At 35.4% G+C, this 22,314-nt stretch overlaps 1 protein-coding gene across 2 annotated transcripts; it reads right to left on the bottom strand.

Annotated features, from left to right (window-relative positions):
- Positions 1 to 134: 134 nt before the first annotated feature.
- Positions 135 to 22,217, bottom strand: LOC149733010 (uncharacterized). 2 transcript variants are annotated; one of them, XM_089883338.1, is made up of 28 exons: positions 21,310 to 22,217; positions 20,684 to 20,861; positions 20,167 to 20,284; positions 19,133 to 19,255; positions 18,590 to 18,763; positions 18,090 to 18,205; positions 17,273 to 17,404; positions 16,306 to 16,507; positions 15,255 to 15,492; positions 14,504 to 14,720; positions 13,306 to 13,460; positions 11,664 to 11,868; positions 10,771 to 10,909; positions 10,110 to 10,210; positions 9,079 to 9,203; positions 8,405 to 8,492; positions 6,931 to 7,112; positions 6,255 to 6,322; positions 5,551 to 5,650; positions 4,951 to 5,110; positions 4,270 to 4,398; positions 3,963 to 4,018; positions 3,528 to 3,590; positions 3,300 to 3,375; positions 2,714 to 2,822; positions 2,245 to 2,314; positions 1,731 to 1,896; positions 135 to 892 (listed from the first exon to the last, which is right to left on the bottom strand). In XM_089883338.1, exons 1-28 carry the CDS (start codon positions 21,564 to 21,566, stop codon positions 839 to 841), a joined length of 3,801 nt encoding a protein of 1,266 aa, XP_089739464.1. In that variant the 5' UTR covers positions 21,567 to 22,217; the 3' UTR covers positions 135 to 838. The 2 variants fall into 2 exon arrangements, with proteins under 2 accessions (XP_089739464.1, XP_089739465.1); XM_089883339.1 differs by having other exon boundaries at positions 5,551 to 5,641.
- Positions 22,218 to 22,314: the final 97 nt, after the last annotated feature.

The following is a 22,314-nucleotide window of genomic DNA, read 5'->3' as shown; positions in this document are numbered from 1 at the left end:
AACCTCACCCATATGGAATAGAATGTGCATATACAATGTTGGGGTAATGGACCGACTCTGGCTTGAATCCCAGGTTCTCTGTTTTGCATCATAAGACATAGAGATTAGAATCTGTAAAAGTTGATTGGACAAAATACAAAACATTGCATATTTTAATATAAACTAAATGAATACTGAGGTAAAAATGTGCAAATACATTGACGTCATTACCAATGAAATCATAAACTGCTCACAAAAAAGTGAAACAAGATAAAAAAGGGCGATCTTATCAATAAAGTGAAGAAAAAGATCAATTGAAAAATGCAGATTGAAAAGGGTTGGAGTAAAAAGCAAAGACGTTTTCAGAAACAATGTAATTGTCATATCTACTAAGTGTAGTAGGGTGGGGTAAGATGGGACACCTTCATTCTATTTTCTTGTCACATTTGGTAGTGAACAAAGAACATTCAAAGAATTATAAAAACGTATCCTCACGACTCCCATAGACCGTTGTAATTGTTTGAAACACGATCAAGATATTTTGATTTTTATGCTTAAAGGTGTCCCATCTTCCCCCACCCTACTATATATGTACTCTGGATTGTCTTATTGTTTTACTGTGCTGGAAGTGTTATTCCCTTCAAGAATTCTTGAAAAGCATAAAAAGAATTCCCATCATTAGGATAATACTTCAATAGAGGAACACACAGTGTTGCATAGAATGTCATTCTTCTTTAAGCTTTGGTGATTTGAAGATGGTTGAAATATTAAGATTGAATGAATGAATGAATGAAAAAGCTTTATGCTTGTAGCATTGGCTTGAACAAATCAAGAACTTTTAGTTTAAAAACTTCACGGTTTATTGGATGGTGCAAACCTTGCTGCTGGTTGGCCGATCTTGTCTCACTTCCATCTTAAGAAGAAGAGAAGTTTAAAAGTTAAAAGAAAATGCTAAAAAAAGTTAACAACTTTTTTTAATAAAACGTTAAAAAACCATTTCGAGGTTACATTGAACCCTAAGTAAGTACAATTCATCAACATTACATTGAATGTAACCTATATATCCTCACCTAGCATGGGTGTTCTATTTTATAGACATATCATGCCCGTTTATGAGTTACTACTAACTGTGAGAATTAGAAACAATTTTTAAATTACTTCTCATAGAAATAATATTACCTGGTGAAGTTCCCCAACTTTATTAACACTAAACTTTTTTATTTTTCAAGCAACAAAAAACACCAATTTGCACTCTAAACATAATTCAACCAATACAGTAGAATTCCGAAACCACTGTAGTGACACTATAAGTTGATGCAAGAATCACCAAGCGTGTTGCAGTTGATTGACAGGTTTCCATAAAAATATCCCATGTTTTCCAAAAACTTTACAACTACTACTGCAACTGCTCTAAACAGTAAATACTATCCATAATTGAAACTGACTTTAATTTGAAATCTACGCTTCTACTTTGTTTTGCAGTTTAGCATGAATATATTTATCGCTACTTTGCACACTAGTTTGCCCTAACCATTTTATTGTGTGACTTCTGCTATCAGACATAATGTCATTGACTTTTTTTGGCTTCACCATTATAACAATGTATTTACACCATAGAAGCCAAAACTGTCTTTAAAAATTTACTGTCTAAATATATCCCAGTAAGCTTATACAATGGTGTCCTCTGTCTTTAACACCAGGATGGCATGGTCTTCAAATTGCAAAACTTATTCACCCACAAAGTTACATACCTGTTTTTGTTCAATGCTGTGTAGTTGTTCTTTCAACTTCAATATTTGTTCCTCTTGTTGCATTCTCTCCTTCTCATAAGTCTCTTGTATTGAACGCAACATACTAGCATGCTCTTCTCTCAGTTTTTCAAACTCTTTTTGAGTGGATTTCTTTTCCATTGATAATCTAAATGGTAGAAAGTTTCAAGTTTTGATTTGTTTATAAGACAACACAGTACAGGTATTCAAAATGAATGAATGTAACTTGCTTATCCTCATATAGCGGGCAAACAATAGTCGTTATAACACAGGTGTTCTGTTTTATGCACCTCGTGCCCGCTCACGAGTTACCACGTATGTAACTTTGTGGTTGATTATTATTTTTCTGTATGGCCAACAATTTATTCGCAGCTATTGTCCTGCTTAAGAATACACACGCCCACAATAGTAGCAGCATCAAGCCTTGAACGCATACCCTCTGGTCTAGAGGCAACCACCTTAACTCATGAACACAACTATAAACACAATAACCCACCTTTCAACCTCCTTCGCGAGCTTTATCGGACTTCTCGCTGGTGAACGACTTTGGATCGGGCGATTAGGTGCTGGAATATAGTGTTTTTACTGAAATGATTATAAGATTTCCATGCGTTGAATAAGTAAAGAATTAAGACTGCAATGTATTATCGCATCAAATTGGAATTTAAAACTTTTTGATAATAAAAATTTTTCAATACAGACAATATACATATTACACTTTTACAAAATTGTTGCTTTGGTTTAAAACTAAAACCATCTTCAGTGATGACAGAACTTAAAATGAACACTGTAAAGAAAATGCACACAAAACAGGCAAGGAAAACACATTATACAAACGATGGTCTTGCCCAAAGACACACCTACTGTTATAACGATATGGGGGCACATGTATACACCATTATTCCATATGCTAACCAACCAATCTATATCCTGGCTTTGTTGTGCGTGATAAACAACCAACTTACATCGATTCCTCCCCATATATGGATTCTTCATTGATTTGTTCGGTCGAGGTGACGCCTCTCTTGATCGCCCTCGTGTGCCCGTTCCATTTGTTTCCCGTCGTTTTGACGACTGTAGAGTAACATATAGAAAATGGCTATTTTGGTGGGCAAAGGAAATATAAATAATAAAGTATTTTTATTGCATTTACTATTTATTGTCTGCAATACTAGAGACATTACATCAAGATAGAATTTACATTTAACAGACAAACACTTATACAATACTTAATAACAACAACAACAGAATATAAAGACTGTCATTACCGTGGTATGAGGGGACAAATAGTTCCATTCATTTAATATTATCTACAAAGTTACATACGTGGTAACTTGTAAGCGGGCACGAGGTGTATGAAACAGAACACCCGTGTTATTAAGACTGTCGTTGCCCTGCCATGCGAGGATAAATAAGTTACATACTTGGTAACTTGTAAGCTGGCACGAGGTGTATGAAACAGAACACCCGTGTTATTACGACTGTCGTTTTCCGACCACTCGGGGATAAATAAGTTACATTCATTCAATAATGACACCACAATCTACTTACTGATGTAACAGATGACTTGATATGCGACGAATCAGACGAGGAATCCGACTTTGCTGAGTTAAGTTTCTGGCGCTCACTGTTGATACAAACATATATATGACAGCTGTTGTAGAACAGTCTTGGAAGCACAAACTTAAAGGTTAAATTAAACGGATTCATACTAAGCTACAAACAAGGAATAATAAAAAGCACATCACACATGACCATAGTAAAGCAACCATAACTTACATCGGGTGTATTCGGTAATTATTGGTAGGACTTCTTCTTGGGGTGGAGTTTCCACTTTTCCATCTAAAAAAATTCATTAATATTAAATCGCTTGAAAAAGTTGTATAAATATTACAATGTATATTACACCCATATTTGCAAACTACTGCGAGTTGCTTCTTATATCTCTTCAGCCATACTTTTAACCAATGCTTTCTCCTTTATGCTATCCATATTATGCTCGCTGTATGGCTGATGTCAGGTTATATAAGATAAATATCCACACTAGAGGGCATATTTTAACGGCGTTGCTCTTAAGGATCTGGTTCTTTGAAAACTTAACCAACAAAAATCAAGTACAGCCAATTGTACAATAAAAGATATATAAACTATATACGAAATAGTAATAAAATAGAGAAACCTCATTGTAAGCAATTATAAAAACATCCTTCTTACCCATCTTTGCCCTTGGACTTCTGTTCCTTGTTCGCTGTCTTTGAATTTATCTTGGACTGAAAACAAATATCAATTACAGCAACAGGTAAAACTTGTTTCATAGGATTGTGTGTTTCTGCCACCCCTTTGCTTTAAAAATGTTCGGCGAACAAAATTTCTCCAACCCAGTGGTCACTAATGGGTTGTAGCATCCTAGGTGTTGGGGTAATATGCCAACTCTGGCCTTAAATTCTTACCCTTGAGCGACGCACCCCCTTGGCTGCGCCACTGCTTACGGCAATAAATAACTTAACATGGTTAAACAAACCTGTTGGATGACGACAGCGTTTTCAAGTTCTTCCCTCAACCAATGGGGCGTGACATCTAACTCGGAAGTATCGGAACTACTCACGTAATCTTCGTCGTTGCTACTTTGTGAGTGGTGGAACTGGGGGACCTGGTAGTGGGGGTGTGGTTTTATATGTATATTAAAGAGAAATTATAGGTTATACAATTAAACCAAAATAAAATAATCCAAAAATACAATCACCTACAAAGTTACATACGTGGTAACTTGTAAGCGGGACCCAAGGTGTATGAAACAGAACACCCGTGTTAAAATGAAAGCCATGCAAGGATACAGCGATCTACATTTCAAGCAATGTAGCTCTGCTTGTAGTGTTGAATCCTATCAGTTCATCCAATTGAATTATTAGTCACAAAAATGTTCCCCCGTTTCACACGACCTCAGCCGCATGAGGATAAATGAGATATGTATTAAACCCAACCTTTAAACTATGCATGGTATTCCGCGTCTTCATGGACTTTTATTGTCATATATAACACAACCCCTGCTATTATGTGGTAAAAGTTTAAAAAAAGTCATATTACTCATCCCAAACTTTAAACTATGCATGGTACTTCGTGTGTTTATAGACTGTTATTGCTATATACCACACACAACCACCCTACCATGTGGTATATACCAAAGTTAAACACCCCAACCCACCTTTAAACTATGCATTGTACTCCTCGTCTTCATGGACTTCCTCCTCTTCTCTGACGGAGCAACGGGAGCGTTCGTCTCTACGAGGACGAAGAGGTTCTCACGATATGGGATCAGATTCTCAAGGAAGAGAGCGAGCTCTTCTTGGGACTCCTGTCCTCCTCTGCGGATGTAAGATGAACATTTAATTGCAGTAAAAAACATGGTAAAGATCATGGTGGTGTCGGAATAGTGAGGGAAATTTAGTATTTAGTTTTATTTTTAATAGACAATGGTTTCACACAAAGCAATTTCAGACAGAAGAAGTAAAAAATCTGGCATTGTGGCTTAGTGGTTAGGCATTTGCATTGTTACTAAATGATTTTAGATTTGATGCTTAAAACTCAAACTGTTGAAGTGATAAGTGAATATGTCCTTGGACAAGACATTTAACGAACGTTGTTCCAACCCAGTGGTCACTAAAGGGTTGTAGCATCCTGGGTGTCCGGGAAATGGGACAACTCTGACCTAAATCTCCCATGGCATACCATGTTATAGGACTTCAACCAGGTATTTAAAACATAAATGTTATGTTTAATAGTTTAAACCATCTATGTAACTTACTGTATATTAAGTATAGGAACTGGTGCTAGTATGGTGCCTGGCAACCTCGAGTCTTTATTGTTGTTTGTTTGAATCGCATGGTTTTCCAAGTCTATGGAATCTGTAAGTGTTAGAATGGATGAGAGAAAGAACATGTGAGTTCAAACATAGAAATGATATGTGATATATAGTAGGTTTTGTATGAATACTCGGGAAAAATACACACACATAGTAGGATGGAGGAAGACGGGACAGCTTTATCACATAATATCTAAATATCCTTATCGTGTTTTAAACAATTAACAACGTTCTATGGGAGTAGTGAGGATACGGTTTTATATTTCTTTAAATGTTATTTGCTTACTACCAAATAGGACGAGAAAATGAAAATGTGTCCCATCTTCCCCCACCCAACTATAATAGGTCAAGTTAGTCAATTGTAATAACGCATGAAAGGGAAACCGAAAATTAACAACACACTGGTTCAAACTGCAAAATCTGTTATATCTCTAAAAAAAATTGGAAATTTAGATTCAGCAAGGACTATTTGTATACCATTTGTATACCAAGTATAAAAATCAATGCAACAGTTACCATTTACAAAACAGATTCATTACTTTGGTTATGGGGGAATCATGTATTAGTACTTGGTTCATGCTTCAAAATTAAGCTGGAAAACTTATATGAAAATACTGAAGTGAGTTTATTTATAACTATGGACCCACCGGCCATGTTAAGATCCTGTAGACTTGGTGAGAGGCTTATGCATTCAGATGTTGAATCTGGCTGGCAACTGAATATAAATATATCTTTTAAAATTAATGTAAATACTAATCAATGAAATAATTAATGAAAATAATGAAAAAACGTATCTTACCCGAACCTAACAACAACTAAAAATATATGGAACTTTAAAATTTATGTAAATACCAATCATTAAAAATTTAATGAAAATAATGAAAATCTTGAACACTTTTATAAAATGATAGAGGGACATAAAATGTTACATCTGTTGCAAAGAGTTTGTAATATTTAAGGTTTAAACACATTATATTTTAGTAGAATAGCAAATAAAACAGCAATAATATCATGAGGACAATGGGCCAAACCTGGCCTAAATTCTAGGACCCATGGCATGCCACGCCACAGAACATCACCCATATAGAAAAGGTATTATTATATAGTATTATATAGTAGGGTGGGAGAAGATGGGACACCTTTAGCACATAATATCCAAAAATCCTGATTATTTTTTAAACAACTAACAACGGTCTATTTGGAAATCGTGAGAATACAGTTTTATAATTTCTTTGAATATTCTTTGTTTACCACCAAATGGGACGACAAAATAAAATGAAAAGGTGTCCCATCTTCCCCAGCCCCACTGTACCATATTCCCACCTTGACATGCTTTTAATACTGAGTGTACTCGTACTGCTCATATTCCTATGATGTGCCTTCTTAGATGGAGGTTGCAACAATCCCTGCGATGTCATGTCAAGCGGTCCAAATCTGCTCCCCCAGTATAATACTATGTTATTGGAGGTACCAACTGCAGTGTATGTGTTTCCGCATGCCACAACCTGGGAGATATGAATAAATGTAACTTATTTATCCTCGTGTGGCCGGAAAAACGACAGTCTTTATAACATGGGTGTTCTGTTTCATACACCTCGTGTCCGCTTACAAGTTACCATGTATGTAACTTATTTATCATCACTTGGCCGGAAAACAACAGTTGTTATAACACGGATGTTCTGTTTCATACACCTCGTGCCGGCTTATTAGAGATAAGATAATGTACGTTTATAATTGACCATCGGTATTCTGTTACTTCTGCTTTCTATTCATAATTGAATAGCAGTGATTTACATTATACAGGTTACAGGATGTAGTTTACACCACTGGGGTGTTAAAACATACTGTTGCACTATGCACACTAGTATACGTTCTACTTTATTAAAAATAATAATCAATATGAATTAATGTTTTTGGACCAGAAGAGCAAAATGAGGCCAACATTGCATGAGACCTGTCATTAGCAGTTACTACATTACCAGAATACCAAAAGTTTACAATTACTTTTAGAATGTAATTTATTTGTCCTGGTGTTACAAACTGGCCCTCAGATGAATTACTGTTTTTATACCAAAGCACTTATATTGCATTATGGCCTGTAGCAGTACCAGCATACCAATAGTTTACATGTATTCTAGTTTATTAAAATCTATTATTGATATGTATTGGTTGAAGTGAGTCACACTTTATTAAATATTAAAGAAGATAGTGGAGCAAACGCATATCAAGGGGTAATATACCACTTTTCAACTTATCGGCTGTAACCTGAAAGTGAGTTGCAGTCATAACCTATAGAATAGAATAATATCTATTTGGGGTTATGGGCCAAATTTGATTTAAGTCCCATGACGTGCCTCACTGTAGGACTTCACCCATATAGAATAGAATGTGCAAATACAATGTTGGGGTAATAGACAACTTTGGTCCAAATCCCAGATCCCATGGTGTGCCTCGCTGTGGGACCCCACCCATATAGAATGTGCATATACAATGTTGGGGTAATGGGCCAACTCTGGTCTAAATCCCAGGTCCCATGGTGTGCCTCACTGTAGAACCTCACCCATTTAGAATAGAATGTGCATATACAATGTTGGGGTAATGGACCAACTCTGGTCTAATCCCAGGTCCCATGGTGTGCCTCACTGTAGAACCTCACCCATTTAGAATAGAATGTGCATATACAATGTTGGGGTAATGGACCAACTCTGGTCTAATCCCAGATCCCATGGCGTGCCTCACTGTAGGACCTCACCCATATAGAACACAGGAATATTTACACCAATATGTAAGTACTAACCATAACATCATAATCTTTAATACATTTCACTAAATAAGGAGAAGTCCTGAGTTTGTTGTCTCCAGTTCCCATCTGGCCTTCCTTGTTGCTGAGGATAAAGTTATGTTCGTAAATATAAACAAATAATGGTCATCTATGATTTATATATAAAGATATAAGGTTGTATAATATTGATATAATTGTTTGTATATATAAAGACACAATCACTTTGGCTCAGTGGTGAGGTTTGCATCACAACCAAAGTAACTACCGATATGTGCAAGTACCCTTGGTCAAGACACTTAACGAACATTGCTACAACCCAGTGGTCACTAATGCATTGTGTCATTTTAGGTGCCGTTGGGTAATTCTTACACATGCAGAATCAAATAAAACAAACAAAAAAGGAATCAATAAAGGTACTGTTATACAAAAATAACCCACATAAAGGCCTGGTTATAAACACCCAAAAGTCGATATTTTTTATCTAGTTTCCAGATGTTTGCAAATATAAATATATTTATTATAGATACACTATATATTAATTATATAATATATTAATTATAGATACACTGGTATTTTTCAACTAGTTTCTACATGTTTACAAACATATATATATAGGCAGGTTTATCTAAGTATATATACGTATTTATGTTTATATACATAATGGTATTTCCATATAGTTCCACACCCACCTTCCAAGCATTAATACTTGGTTGGATTCGGTGAGCACCGTCGTATGATGTCGTCCCAAGGCCACGTCTACAACTCCTTTGATAGATTTAACAACCGTCGGTGTTTTCCTGCATTCCACTTCAGTCTGTGGGAAGTAATGGATATTATAAAGTTCGTTAACAGAATTAAATTCATGTCATGTTTTTCTATTTTACTTGTTAAAAGTTATGTTAAATTTTCAGACTTACAGTGCGCGTTTTTTTTTTAAAAACTTGATTACTGGTTTTTTAAAACACGTTTTTTTAGTTTCAGTATAAATATAACAGCCAACAGTCCATATACACAATTGTCATTAAATTGAATGGATGGTTTGTATAAATAGGGGAACAGGTGCACCCCAAACACCCTTAAATCGGTGCCCCTCAGGCCAGAGTACAAAAGCCAAGACGTTAGGATTTACATTGGCAAACATTAAGGTGTTTGGTAAGTAGTTTCTTTGACACCAAACCAATATTAGCGTCAGCATAAATTGGGCCAACAGAATCTATTAAACAGAAGCAGTGAGATATGACCACAGGCACCAAACCTAGGGTGGCTCGGTGGGCAAGCTTACCCTAGAACTTTCTACACTGCATTAATCAGTAAACATTACAACCAATAATTTTGGTGGTTTTATAGAAATATTCATATAACTATCTGCCTTTTATTGAGCCGACTCTGGCCTAAATCTTAGGTCCAGTGGTAGATGTTTAAGATATTATAATTAAGTGCGAGGTGTATGAAACAGAACACTTATGTTATAACGACTGTTGTTGGCCCGTTACGTAAGAATAAACAAGTAACATACGTGGTAACTTGCAAGCAGGTACGAGGTGTAGAAAAAAGAACAACCTTGTTATAACGCCTGTCACTGGCCCTTTACGTGAGGATAAACATACGTGGTAACTCGTAAGCAGGTACAAGGTGTATGCAACAGAACAACCTTGTTATAACGACTGTTGTTTTCCGGCCACCACGGATAAACAAGTTACATACATTCATGTTTACCAACCTTTTTCAACCTGTTGTTAAACATCATGATAAAACCAGTTCTCTCATTCAATCCAAGTTTATTGTATTGGTTGTTTCCACATGCAAGTAATGTACCAACATCTGTGGTAAGGTAAAGCTTATGTAAGTACGAACTAAAGCATACATCACCAATATTCCTAATCTTTATAGCACTTTCAGTAGTCCTGCACTTGTACCAATCTACTTGCTAAATGCACTACTTTTCTTACAACAAATTGTAAGTATGAAAAACAAATCAGTTTTTTATATAGGTTTATTGTTAAAACCTAGTAGAAAAAAGGCGGACAAAAACAATCCCACCAAGTAATAAACGTGGCAACTCATAAGCAGGCAAGAATGAAACAAAACACCATGTTATAACAACTGTCTTTGCCCCACCATGCGAGGATAAAGTAAGTTACATACGTGGCAACTCATAAGCAGGCACGAATGAAACAAAACACCAATGTTTTATAACGACTGTCTTTGCCCGTCATTCAAGAATAAAGTAAGTTACATACGTGGCAACTCATAAGCAGGCATGAAACAAAACACCCGTGTTATAACGACTGTCATTGCCCCACCACGCGAGAATAAACAAGTTACATACATTCATTTATTCAACACATAAAACCATAATCTTCATCTCAACACCTTCCCACCTGTTATGAACATCGTCCCATCATGCCCGCATCTTACGTCTCTTATAGCTTGGTTGATTGCAACTCTATGTGGTTCAATACAATGATCATCATGGCCCGTACCAAGTCGCCCCTGACTCCCGCACCCCCATGCGTATATCTAGTGATTAGTGAAGGTATTAAGTATATATGACAGGGTGGGGGAAGATGGGACACCTTTTCATTCTATTTTTTCGCCCCATTTAGTAGTAAACAAAGAAAATTCAAACAATTATAAAACCGTATCCTCACGAATCCCATAGTCCGTTGTTAATTGTTTAAAACCTGATCAGAATATTAAGATATTATGTACTAAAGATGTCCCATCTTCCCCATTCTACTACACATAAGCATCACAATGCATGGGCTTGGTTTATGGTTATAAGTATTCATTAAGAATGCTATTTTGCCCTCTATATGTCGTAGGCAAAATGTAGTAAAACTTTGCTTGTATAAAGTTGGATACAGAACTTGTAACCACCCAGGAAACATTGAGATTGAGTTTATAAGTATGAGTTGTATGTTGTGCATCACATAATATTCAAATATCCGGATCGTGTTTTAAACAATTAACAACGGTCTATGGGAGTCGTCGGGATACAGTTTTACAATTCTTTAAGTGTTTTTTGATAACTACTAAATGGGACAAGTAAATAGAGTGAAACGGTGTGCTATCTTCTTCCACCCTACTATATCTATGCCACATGGTGCGAAAAATATACATCTGACTGCGATACCTTGTTGCACAAAGGACTTACATGGGCTTCCGCGGGTTGGGGTAATGGGCCAAATCTGGCCTAAATTCCAAGCCCTTGACAAGGACCTCAACCATAAAAAATCAAAAAACATATATATATAAACCACCCGTGACCCACCTCTCCCTCACTACTTAGCGCCACCACGTGGGCGTCTCCGCATGCAACAGTAGATACATCCACCGACAACAGCGGTTCCACCATGCTTGGTCGTGTGGTGCTGCTTAAGTTGCCTTGACCCAAACATCCTTGGCTACCATCACCACAAGTTAGTAAGATGCCGTTGTCCGTTACAAACACGCTAAAATTTGACCCACAACTCGTACTATTGAATGAAATATAAAAATTTAGTTTAAAAAAAAACGCGCTTAAAAATGATTATTGTGTTATATATATATATAGACTGTGTCTAATAAAATGTAAATAAAACTAAACTTGGATTTAGTTTTAAATCGAAATGTTTAAAAATGAAGATTATGTGTCATGTATATTCACCCCGGTTCGATGCTCGACGGCGATACTAAAACTGATCGGCGTATGCGTCCTTGGGCAAGACACTTACCGGACATTACTCCAACCCAGCTGTCACTAATGGGTTGTCCAAATTGTAAGCCATATCAAATAAAAACCATACACAAAGTTGAAAAGTATGGTAACTCGTAAGCACACGAGGATAAAAAATGGTGCCAATATTACGCGTCTGACTGCGATGCGGTGTCATGGCACTGGGCTTCCCGGATGTTGGGGTAATGGGCCAAATCTGGCCTAAATTCCAGGTCCTTGATAGGACCTTACCCATAAAGAATCAAAAAAGAAGAAACATTACCATTAAATACATATGCACAAAATGACTGTTGTTACCCGTCACACAAGGATTAATACGTTACAGTCATCTAACTTAAATGAATTTTATGCAAAATTTAAACCATTAATGATTAAACATTAATAAAATACAGTGGGTAATGTGATGTTACACTCAAGTAATTAATTATAGCAGTAGGGAAATTTACTGCGGTGATAAATGTCATATTTGCTCAGAACAAATTGGTATTTGTGAATAGATTGAACGTTAAGTGACATTCGTGATAAATGTGTTTGCTAAAGTCAGAAATGTTTGCAAACGAACAAAGGCAGAATGGATGTGGGAGATGTGAAGGTACAATTACAGTGTATTTGGATAGTACATCAATGTTTGTGGTTAAGTCAAAATCGGGCGATCTTATGTTATTTCGTATTCTGTGCACTATTTGCTGCTTTATGCATGTCAAGACTATTTTGGTAATGAGCCAACTATGGCCCAACTCTAGGTGCCATTGCATGCCATGCTATAGAACCTCACCCATATGGAATAAAATGTGCATATATAATGTTTTGCATATACAGGTCCCATGGCATACCTCACTGTAGGACCTCACCCATATATAACAGAATGTGCATATACAATGTTGGGGTAATGGGCCAACTCTGGCCTAAATCCCAGGTGCCATGTCATGCCTCACTGTAGGATCTCACCCATATAGAATAGAATGTGCATATACAATGTTGGGGTAATGGGCCAACTCTGGCCTAAATCCCAGGTCCCATGACATTCCTCACTGTAGGACCTCACCCATATAGAATAGAGTATGGATATACAATTTTTGATACTTAGCCAACTCTGGATTAAATCTCATTTAACACCAACGTAAAATATAACAGTAGTAGGACAACATCAAGTCAAAAATCCTGAGAAAGAGACCAGTCAGATATAAACATAACTTACGTTGTGATTGGTTTTCCTTTCAAGGCCTCTATGACGTGGGGTTTTGCAACCGGTTCAAGATGTCCGTGACCAAGTTGTCCGTATGCATTCTCACCCCAAGAATAAACAACTCTTTCTGTGGTAACGACAACTACATGGTTGGTTCCTACAGCAACCTGGAGGTGAATAAAACATTGGTTTATAAAAAAATACTGTATATTTAAAAGAAATAGGAAAAAAATTCACTGACATTTTAGGGAAGTTTCATAAAAAAAACATTTGTTTTTGAAGAATAATGTATATTTAAATGCAACAGGAACAAATTTGAATTTTAAATATCGGTGACAAAGTCATGGCGTTTTTTAAAGCATTTGTTTTTTAAAAATACTGTATTTTTAAATGCAACAGGAAAATTTCATTGATATTTTGGTGCAGTTTCAATTTGTTACTTGATTTTGAAAAGCTAAAACCTGAGGTTTAATACACAGGTAGCAATCTATTAATATCAAAACTTTCATTCTTTTAAATGCAAGGTGGAAAAATAGTTGTGAAAATTTTGGGGCGTTCCTGTTCTATTGTGATATTTTATTCTATTCTATATAGGTGAGGTCCTACAGTGAGGCACGCCATGGAACCTAAGGTTCGTGCCAGAGTTGAACATTATTATTACTGAGTAATTATGGGGTCATTTCAATTTGGTATAACACTTGTGCTATTGTTGGGTAAAGGTTATCCTACATTACAAAGCATTGGAAGTATAATGAGTTCTAATCTAATGCTCATGAAGTTGGACGATTCTCGTAACCAAATACTGTCAGGATCAGGTAAAACTTAATGGACAAAACTCAACTCCAACAAGCAGTATTCTATTATATATATAGTTTGAATAAATAGCAACATTAGTCCTTTATTCAAATTAAATCAAAGCACTTGTGTGGATAATACGAAATTATAACTTACATGTGGAGTTATCTGCCACACATAAAAAAAAAAAAATAATCACCTACAAAGTAACATATTTAACTTGTAAGCTGGCACAAGGTATATGAAACAGAACACCCGTGTTATAACGACTGTCGTTGCCCCGCCATGTGAGGGTAAATAAGTTACATATGTGGTAACTCGTAAGCTGGCACGAGGTGTATGAAACAGAACACCCGTGTTATAACGACTGTCATTTTCCAGCCACGCCATTATAAAATAAATTACATTCATTCACCTGTCTAATTTTAACTTTTGAAGGGAGTCCTTCGATAGGTGTAAGGTGCATGTCGAATGTATTGTAAAGATACAGCACAGATCTCGTGGTTTCATGGTTTCTTCTATCATTAGATTCACGTGATGTTGTAATCATATGATTCCTTTCACTACAACCATGCTTCACGAGAAGTTCCGGCATTCGTTCACTTTCTAATACACTTGCTGTTGGCCGTAAGCTGAAAAATACACATTAAATTATACACGCATAACATATATATATATTAAATTTAGACTGAAAATACACATATTAAATTTAGACTGAAAATACAAACATTAAATTTAGACTGAAAATACAAACATTAAATTTAGACTGAAAATACAAACATTAAATTTAGACCAAAAATACATTATATTATGTTATATATACTACATAACATATATATATATGTTGTACATTTAGGCTGCAAAACACACAATAAATTTAGACTGTGAAAAACGTATGTATTTATTAAAAATGGACTTAAAAAAGGAGGAATATTTTAATATTTTAATCTGATTTTTGTTACAGTATTTAAAGAGATAAATATAAATTTATGTTAGGTGGAAAAAAACAATATTCAAATTTCTTATTTACCACTTTAATAATGGTAAAAATGAAGGGTCTTATATTTGCAAAGTGATAAGCCTATTATATGGTCGCGTGCGGATGAATAAACCACAATATACAACATGTATAATGTATAAGCTTTATGTACAAAGTCCAAACTTACTCTGGATCTTTCTGCAGCATGTCTTTTATAAGTCTACGGATATCATTGGAGTAATCACCCCTTATCGGAGGGATGCTCCCTTGCATTATCTTGTTAACTAGAGCAGGGAGGTTAGTCCCTTCAAAGGTTCGTTGTCGTGTAACCATTTCATATAGTATACAACCAAGCGCCCAGATGTCGGATTTCTCGTCATAGGACTTTCCCTCACATATCTCAGGTGAAATGTAATACGGGGTGCCTGGTGTTGTTTACAAAGATTAGATAAAGTGGTAAAGATAAAGCCTTGCTGCTGGTGTAGGCTGGTTATTATAAAACTTATATATATGTTTATAACATCAAACATAGTAACCATTATTACAGGGTGCCTGCTGTATGTTTACAATTAAGCCTATATAATAAAAGCAGAAAACATATTGTATTTACACCTCATTCATAATCTTGAGTTTAAGGGTTAGCTTTTTAATGTAAAACATAGGTACTTCTTCATGACACTAACAATAATATGCAATGTTTGTCTGTATACTAACATTAGTATGCAATATATGTTTATACAAACAAGCAGAGCCAAAGTATATTGCATTCACCACATTAATTAATGAGGTTCCCTATGTTTGACAACTATGGGTGTAACTGTATTTTAACAATGTCACCCCAGATTTTACCCTGCTGTTAGGTGTCTATACAAACAAGCAGAGCCAAAGTATATTGCATTCACCACATTAATCAATGAGGTTCCCTATGTTTGACAACTATGGGTGTAACTGTATTTTAACAATGTCACCCTAGATTTTACCCTGCTGTTAGGTGTCTATACAAACAAGCAGAGCCAAAGTATATTGCATTCACCACATTAATTAATGAGGTTTCCTATGTTTGATAACTATGAGTGTAACTGTATTTTTACAATGTCACCCCAGATTTTATTAAATGTTCAAGTGCATAACAGTTAACAGATAAAACACACACATACATATACACACATATATATATATATATAAATACATACATAACACATGCAATTATAAATAAGTTAGTTAGCCTATATACCAACCTAAAACAGTATTTGCTGCAATCCTTGAAGAGATAACTTTAGAAACACCAAAATCTCCGATCTTCACAACTCCCTCTTTTGTGAGGAAAATATTTGCAGTTTTAAGATCTCTATGTAGAACTTTCTGGTCATGCATATGAGCTAGGCCCGACACAATTTGCGAAAACATGGAAAATATCTTCTTTTCTTCAATAGCAGATTCCTACAAGCAAAAATGTTTCAATAAGGATCAGGGATAGTTAGACTTTAACAGATTTACTACTGAAGTAGCCGCAAAAACCACCAGATAGTTATTTCAATTATTTTCCGTATGTTTTAATATTTAAAAAAAAATATTTTTGAAATTTTAGTGTTTCCAAATTTATTTTTTATTTTAAATTTTTATTTTTTACGGTTTTTAGAAATGAAAAAATAACAGGAAACACTGTTTTCTCTGTGGTTCACTTTTTATAGAAGTGTTGAACAATAGACAGTGGTGTAAGTGGGATGTTATAACAACACACTCGTACTTGGAACACTTGGTAAACATAACATAACTTGTGTTAGGTATCATATTAACACATGGCATATTATGGAGGCTCCCTGATGCAGAAATTAAATAACTTTTAATCTAATACATAAGTTAGGATAATGTCTAAAGCCTGGTACGCACAATGTAAAATAAACATTGCATGTAACTCTAAAAAATAACTTTTACATTCTGATACTCGTTTTAATTATTCCATGCTTTATTGTTTAGTTTCCACGCGAGGATAAAGTAAGTTACATTCATTCATTCATTCAGTTATATCATGATAAAAAGATTTCTTCACTAATTGTATGTGTTTACAAATAATTTCCAATCATATACCAAATTTCAAGCACTTTATACTCAATGTTTCATTAAATTTATTAATTATATACAGTTTTAATAAGAAATCTTTTAACAAATGTTTACTACAATATATGATATCTACAAAATACTTACAGATTTAGCGAGGAATTGCGCTAAAGTCCCATCATCAGCGTATTCCATTTCAATCATTAAGACCCCATTGTCTTCAAATGTATCATAGTAACATATTATGTTGGGGTGATTTAACATGGCTAGTACACGCGTCTGTTGTGAAATACAATATAGGTAAACTTCATTGTAGAACTTTATATGTGGCTAGGCCCATGCAGTAGCACCCTACATGTTAATATAAAGGCCATATCTAAAGGCCGTATCTAAAGGCCAAATGTAAAGTCGGATCTAAAGGCCATGTCCAAAGGCCATATCTAAAGGCCATGTCCAAAGGCCATATCTAAAGGGTGTATCTAAAGGCCATATCTAAGGCCAACATAAAAGTACGATCTAAAGGCCAAATTTAAAGGCCAAATGTTAAGGCTATATCTGAAGGTCATATCTAAAGGCAAAATATAAAAGCCATATCTAAAGGCCATATCTAAAGGCCGTATCTAAAGGCCAAATGTAAAGGTTCTATCTAAAGACCGTATCTAAAAGCCAAATGTAAAAGCCATATTTAAAGATTAGGCCTATATTTAAAGGCCAAATGTAAAGGCCGCATCTAAAGGCCATATTTAAAATCAACCTTATTGTAAGGTAAAATTGCAGGTGTAACGTATTACATTAGCAATATAACTTTATTTAAAATAAAACAGGGTTGTGTTGCTATGATTTTCTACATTAGCCTGATAAAAGCGAAGCAGTTTATTGCTTTCCTATTCATGCTTATGGCAGCTTTTATAGGTAACCCTATAATTAATATATATACATTAACCCAAAAAGTGATATTACTTACTTCGTTCATTGCCATTTGTCGCTCCTGACTGTTCAGTTCACTCATATTTATTTCTTTTAAAACAACAAGTGAGTTATCATCTTTCTTCTTGTATAAAACAGCTGTACCAAATGCTCCTGGATGGTGAAATGTGTTAATAAGACCATTAATATGTGTATATAGTGTAAGACTTTTTAACAGAGTTCGAAGATCGTGGTTACTACCATTGTGGGCGTATGTGTCCTTGGGCAAGACTTGGGAAAGCTGGCTCCAACCAAGTGGTTACTAATGGGTTGTTCAAATTGTCTGTCGTACATAAAAACAATCACCCACAATGCCACAAAGTTACATAGGTGGCAACTTGTAAGCAGGCACGAGGTGTACGAAACAGAACCACGTGTTATAACGACTGCCGTTGCCCCGCCATGCGAGGATAAACAAGATACATTTATACTCATTCATTCACAGTTTAAAATGAAACAGAAAGTGTTAGCCGGACAAAGATAAGAACAACCTCCCACCTTTTCCAACCATTCTTATTTTTTCGAACAAATCGATTGTTTGATACGACCCGTTGTTGAATGAACGCAGCTTGTCAGATTTAAAGTAAAATTCACCAACAGTTTGTTTACCATCTCCCACATCTAGTATGGTGTCCATACCAAGCATCTCATTTGATATAAACACAGGGGCTCCTGTAGATACGGTTATATCACTATAAAGGTAAAGGTACATTTTGGGCCTAAACCCCAGGTCCTTAATAAAGACCTCACCAACTTAGAATAGATTCACCTACAAAGTTACATACGTGGGAACTGGTAAGTGGCAGGAGGTGTATGCAATAAAACGATAGTGTAAAAGCGACTGTCGTTGCCCTGCAATGCGATGATAGACAAGTTACATTTGTGGTAACTTGTAAGCGGGCACCAGGTGTATGAAACAGAACACTAGTGTAAAAACGATTGTCATTGCCCTGCCGTGCAAGGATAAATAAATTACTCTTTTTCATATATATTATATAAGCTTTATGGTGCAATGATCCTGGTACACACATATTTTCTCACCAATTATTTGTTCAAGTTGGGGAATGAAGGTTTGGTTTTGATTTCCAACTGCTACAAGATCCAGCCGACAATTCTTTGCATTCACATTCACAAATCTTTCAAATAAAGCCTTGAAGAACTTCCCTGTTAAAATAAGAGGTAAATTATGCTGGCTTGTATCTGTTTATGCGGCTATGCCCCTTATTATTTTAGTGCTTAGGGGTCTTCAAGATTTAGAACTTTATTAGAAATTATTAGATGAGAAATACTGAACATTACAAAAATGCTAAGTACAGAAGCTGTTATTTTAAATTTAACATTATAGCTTTGTAGTAGCTTAAACTTTAACTTTCTATGATTTTTAATGTGTTGGGACTTGGGGTCATAGGCGTAAAACGTTTCCAACACTGCTTTATATTTATATGCAATGTTTTCCTCAGGCAAGCAGCATATTTATTACGAAGGAGTAGGGATTCACACGTGGATTCATTGCATCATAATAGCGGTTGTTTGAACCTGGCAATTGATTACGACATAATAGCGATTCACACGTTGATTACTGACGTCACAATAGCGATTCACACGTTGATTACTGACGTCACAATAGCGATTCACACGTGAATTATTTAGCAAACAAGAGTTTAAATACCAGTTGAATGCATTTGTGTCGTGAATGACGCATCGGTATTGACATATTTTAACGAACGTAAACGAAGTTTGTTCGCAGTAATAATGGCGTCTTCGTTTGGTCGAACGTAATTCCTTACGCATTATTAGTATGGAGAAAATCAAAGGGTTGCCAGGCAACCCTGCAACCCCGTAACTTTACGCCAGTGCTTGGGGTAATGGGTGAACTCTGGCCCATGGACCTTACCCATATAAAATGTTCATTTATTATGCTGGTTGTATAAAGCCCCAAAGTTTAACTTATTGAACATAATACCAAATATTTACATCACAGCACCTTTCTTCTAACCTACATAACCTATATTTCCAGTAACACATAACTTATAACTTCTAATAACTCATAAAAGTTGAGCAAATATAAAACAAACCTGGCCATAACTTTGACGTCAGTTTGCTTGTAGGCCCCATATTCCCTTGCCCGTTATTCAACGGAACCATTAACATTCCACTTGGTTTACTGGTCATTAAAAAAGCGACAGAATTCACCTGAAATATAAAATTCTTCATAAATATAAATCACGATTATTGGAGTAGGAATGTTTCCCAAAATTTATGATAAAGTAAAACTAGTATGTCATTCAAATAGGAAGCTGTAATAAAGAAAATAAGCTTTTATCTCTGATTTAAATTTAAAAAGTATATTGTTGTTTATTTGTTTTTAATTTAGTATTTCTCTTGTCTGGTGCTAATGCAAAGTGGTGAGTACGCTTGCCTGCAGCCCAGAGGATACAGGTTTAAGACTTAACACTGCTACCATTGTGGGTGTATGTGTCCTTGGGCAAGACACTAAACAGTGATTGGTCCAACTCAGTAGTTCTTTATGGGTTGTTTAAATTATCAGCCATATAACACAAAAACAATGTTGCACACCACATATTAACAAACCTTTTGTCCAGGAGGCAACGATGCACAAATAAGAGCAAGTAAAGAATCAAAGTTATTGCTGTCATAATGGTATAAGATGGCAACTACATCTGGTAGGACAGATTTCTCCAGCGCTGCTGCATATTTGCATTTGTTGGATACGAGTAATAGTTTGGTGGGTGCTTTGTAGAGGATTTGTCTGGTAAAGTAAATTGTCAATTTTATGTAAACAAAAGGCTGAAAAAGAAAAATTAGGTACTAGTGTACTGTGTGTACGATTCTCTTATGGCAGAATGAAAATAAGATTTAGGGGTTAGTGTTAAGGGTATAATAGGAAGTGGTTAGGAGTTAGCGTATGAAATAGGGGGGCAGATTATTCACTGCAGATATCCTTCTCTTTGTTGTTGTATATAAACTCTTTTGTGACATTTTTGCGAAAACCCAAAGACCAAGTAAAAATGCAAAAGTTAGATGTTTTGCATAGGAAGTGAATTCAGCACTGTTAATTACCTTTTCTTGGGTGTTTAAATATTATCTGCGCTCTAGTTTTCGAACGATAAATAAAAAATGTTATGTTATGGGCAGTGGTTAGCATATAAAGTACTTAAATTAGTTCTTTACTAATTTAAGTTGTTAAAATTTCTCACTTTGATTTCCTGATGATAGTAGTTGGTTCTTTCATTCCTTTATTTGCAATTGAAGCTGGGTGTTTCACAGTAGCGGATTTTGTTTCATTTCTTTTAATCCTTTTAAGTGGTTCACCAGTTGATATAAGGGGTTTTGTGGAATGGTTATTGTTTAAATTCGCTTTCTGTTTTGATTCCCCATGACCTGGATTGGGAGAAACGCTTCTTGAACGAGTTTGCTTAGCAATGTCAAGATTTCTTCCAACTCCACGATTCATTATCAAATTTTGATTGAATGAATGAAACTTATTTATCCTTCCGTGGCAGGGCAACTACAGCTGCTTTGTTCCTTTTTTTATTATTTCAAGATAGAATTGAGTATTTATTAATGTTTAAAGCTGATTGGCAGTATAACATTACATGGCCTACAACTAAACGTTGTGTGTTAATTTAAAATAAAGGCACTAGTGAAGAATCCTCCGATACATAGCAGAATAGGCTGGTGGAAAGTGTTAGAGGTTGATGGTTAGGGGGTTAGTAGTTGGGGATTGGTGGTTTGCAAACAAGGTGGGGGAGGATTCTTTACTACCACCAAAATTAAACCGTATTACCTACAAAATTATCATAAAAAAAAAGTAATAACATGGTACATTATGGTATTTAAGTGCGTATAATTTCAGTTTTAATTGATGTAATGACATTTAAAAACCCAAACTTAGAAAAAAAAGTTTATTTAACTTTTACAACTATACATAATTACAAGTCATTGTGCTGCATCTCAAAAGCTAATACACATATATGTAATTAATTCCTTACACGCTGTCTGCTCTAAACGTGTTTTCTATAAACTTAAACTATCTTTACGTGATATGGTATGCGTAGAACGCGTCTGGTGTTACAGCGTTATAAAGTATGTAGCGCGCTCTTACGTCGATAAATATTGGCGTAAAATTGCGCTGGAAGACGCTGCTAGTTTTGTAGCGTAATCTCGTGCCCGCTGACAATTTGGAAAACCCATAAGAAATC

This window comes from Ciona robusta, chromosome 8, assembly GCF_009617815.1.
Source record: "Ciona robusta chromosome 8, ASM961781v2".
NCBI classification, from domain to species: Eukaryota; Metazoa; Chordata; class Ascidiacea; order Phlebobranchia; family Cionidae; genus Ciona; species Ciona robusta.
Note: the sequence above shows the minus strand (reverse complement) of the source record. Positions and strands in the feature narration are given on the sequence as shown.

What these genes read in the sequence shown, in the direction of transcription:
- LOC149733010 (XM_089883338.1), bottom strand. Translation starts at nt 21,566, where the DNA reads ATGAATCGTGGAGTTGGAAGAAATCTTGACATTGCTAAGCAAACTCGT. An exon ending in CAAAAGTTAAAATTAGACAG is followed by an intron (nt 13,461 to 14,503) that starts GTGAATGAATGT and finishes ATTCACCTCCAG; the next exon opens with GTTGCTGTAGGAACCAACCA. An exon ending in TCAAGTCATCTGTTACATCA is followed by an intron (nt 2,823 to 3,299) that starts GTAAGTAGATTG and finishes GTTACTCTACAG; the next exon opens with TCGTCAAAACGACGGGAAAC.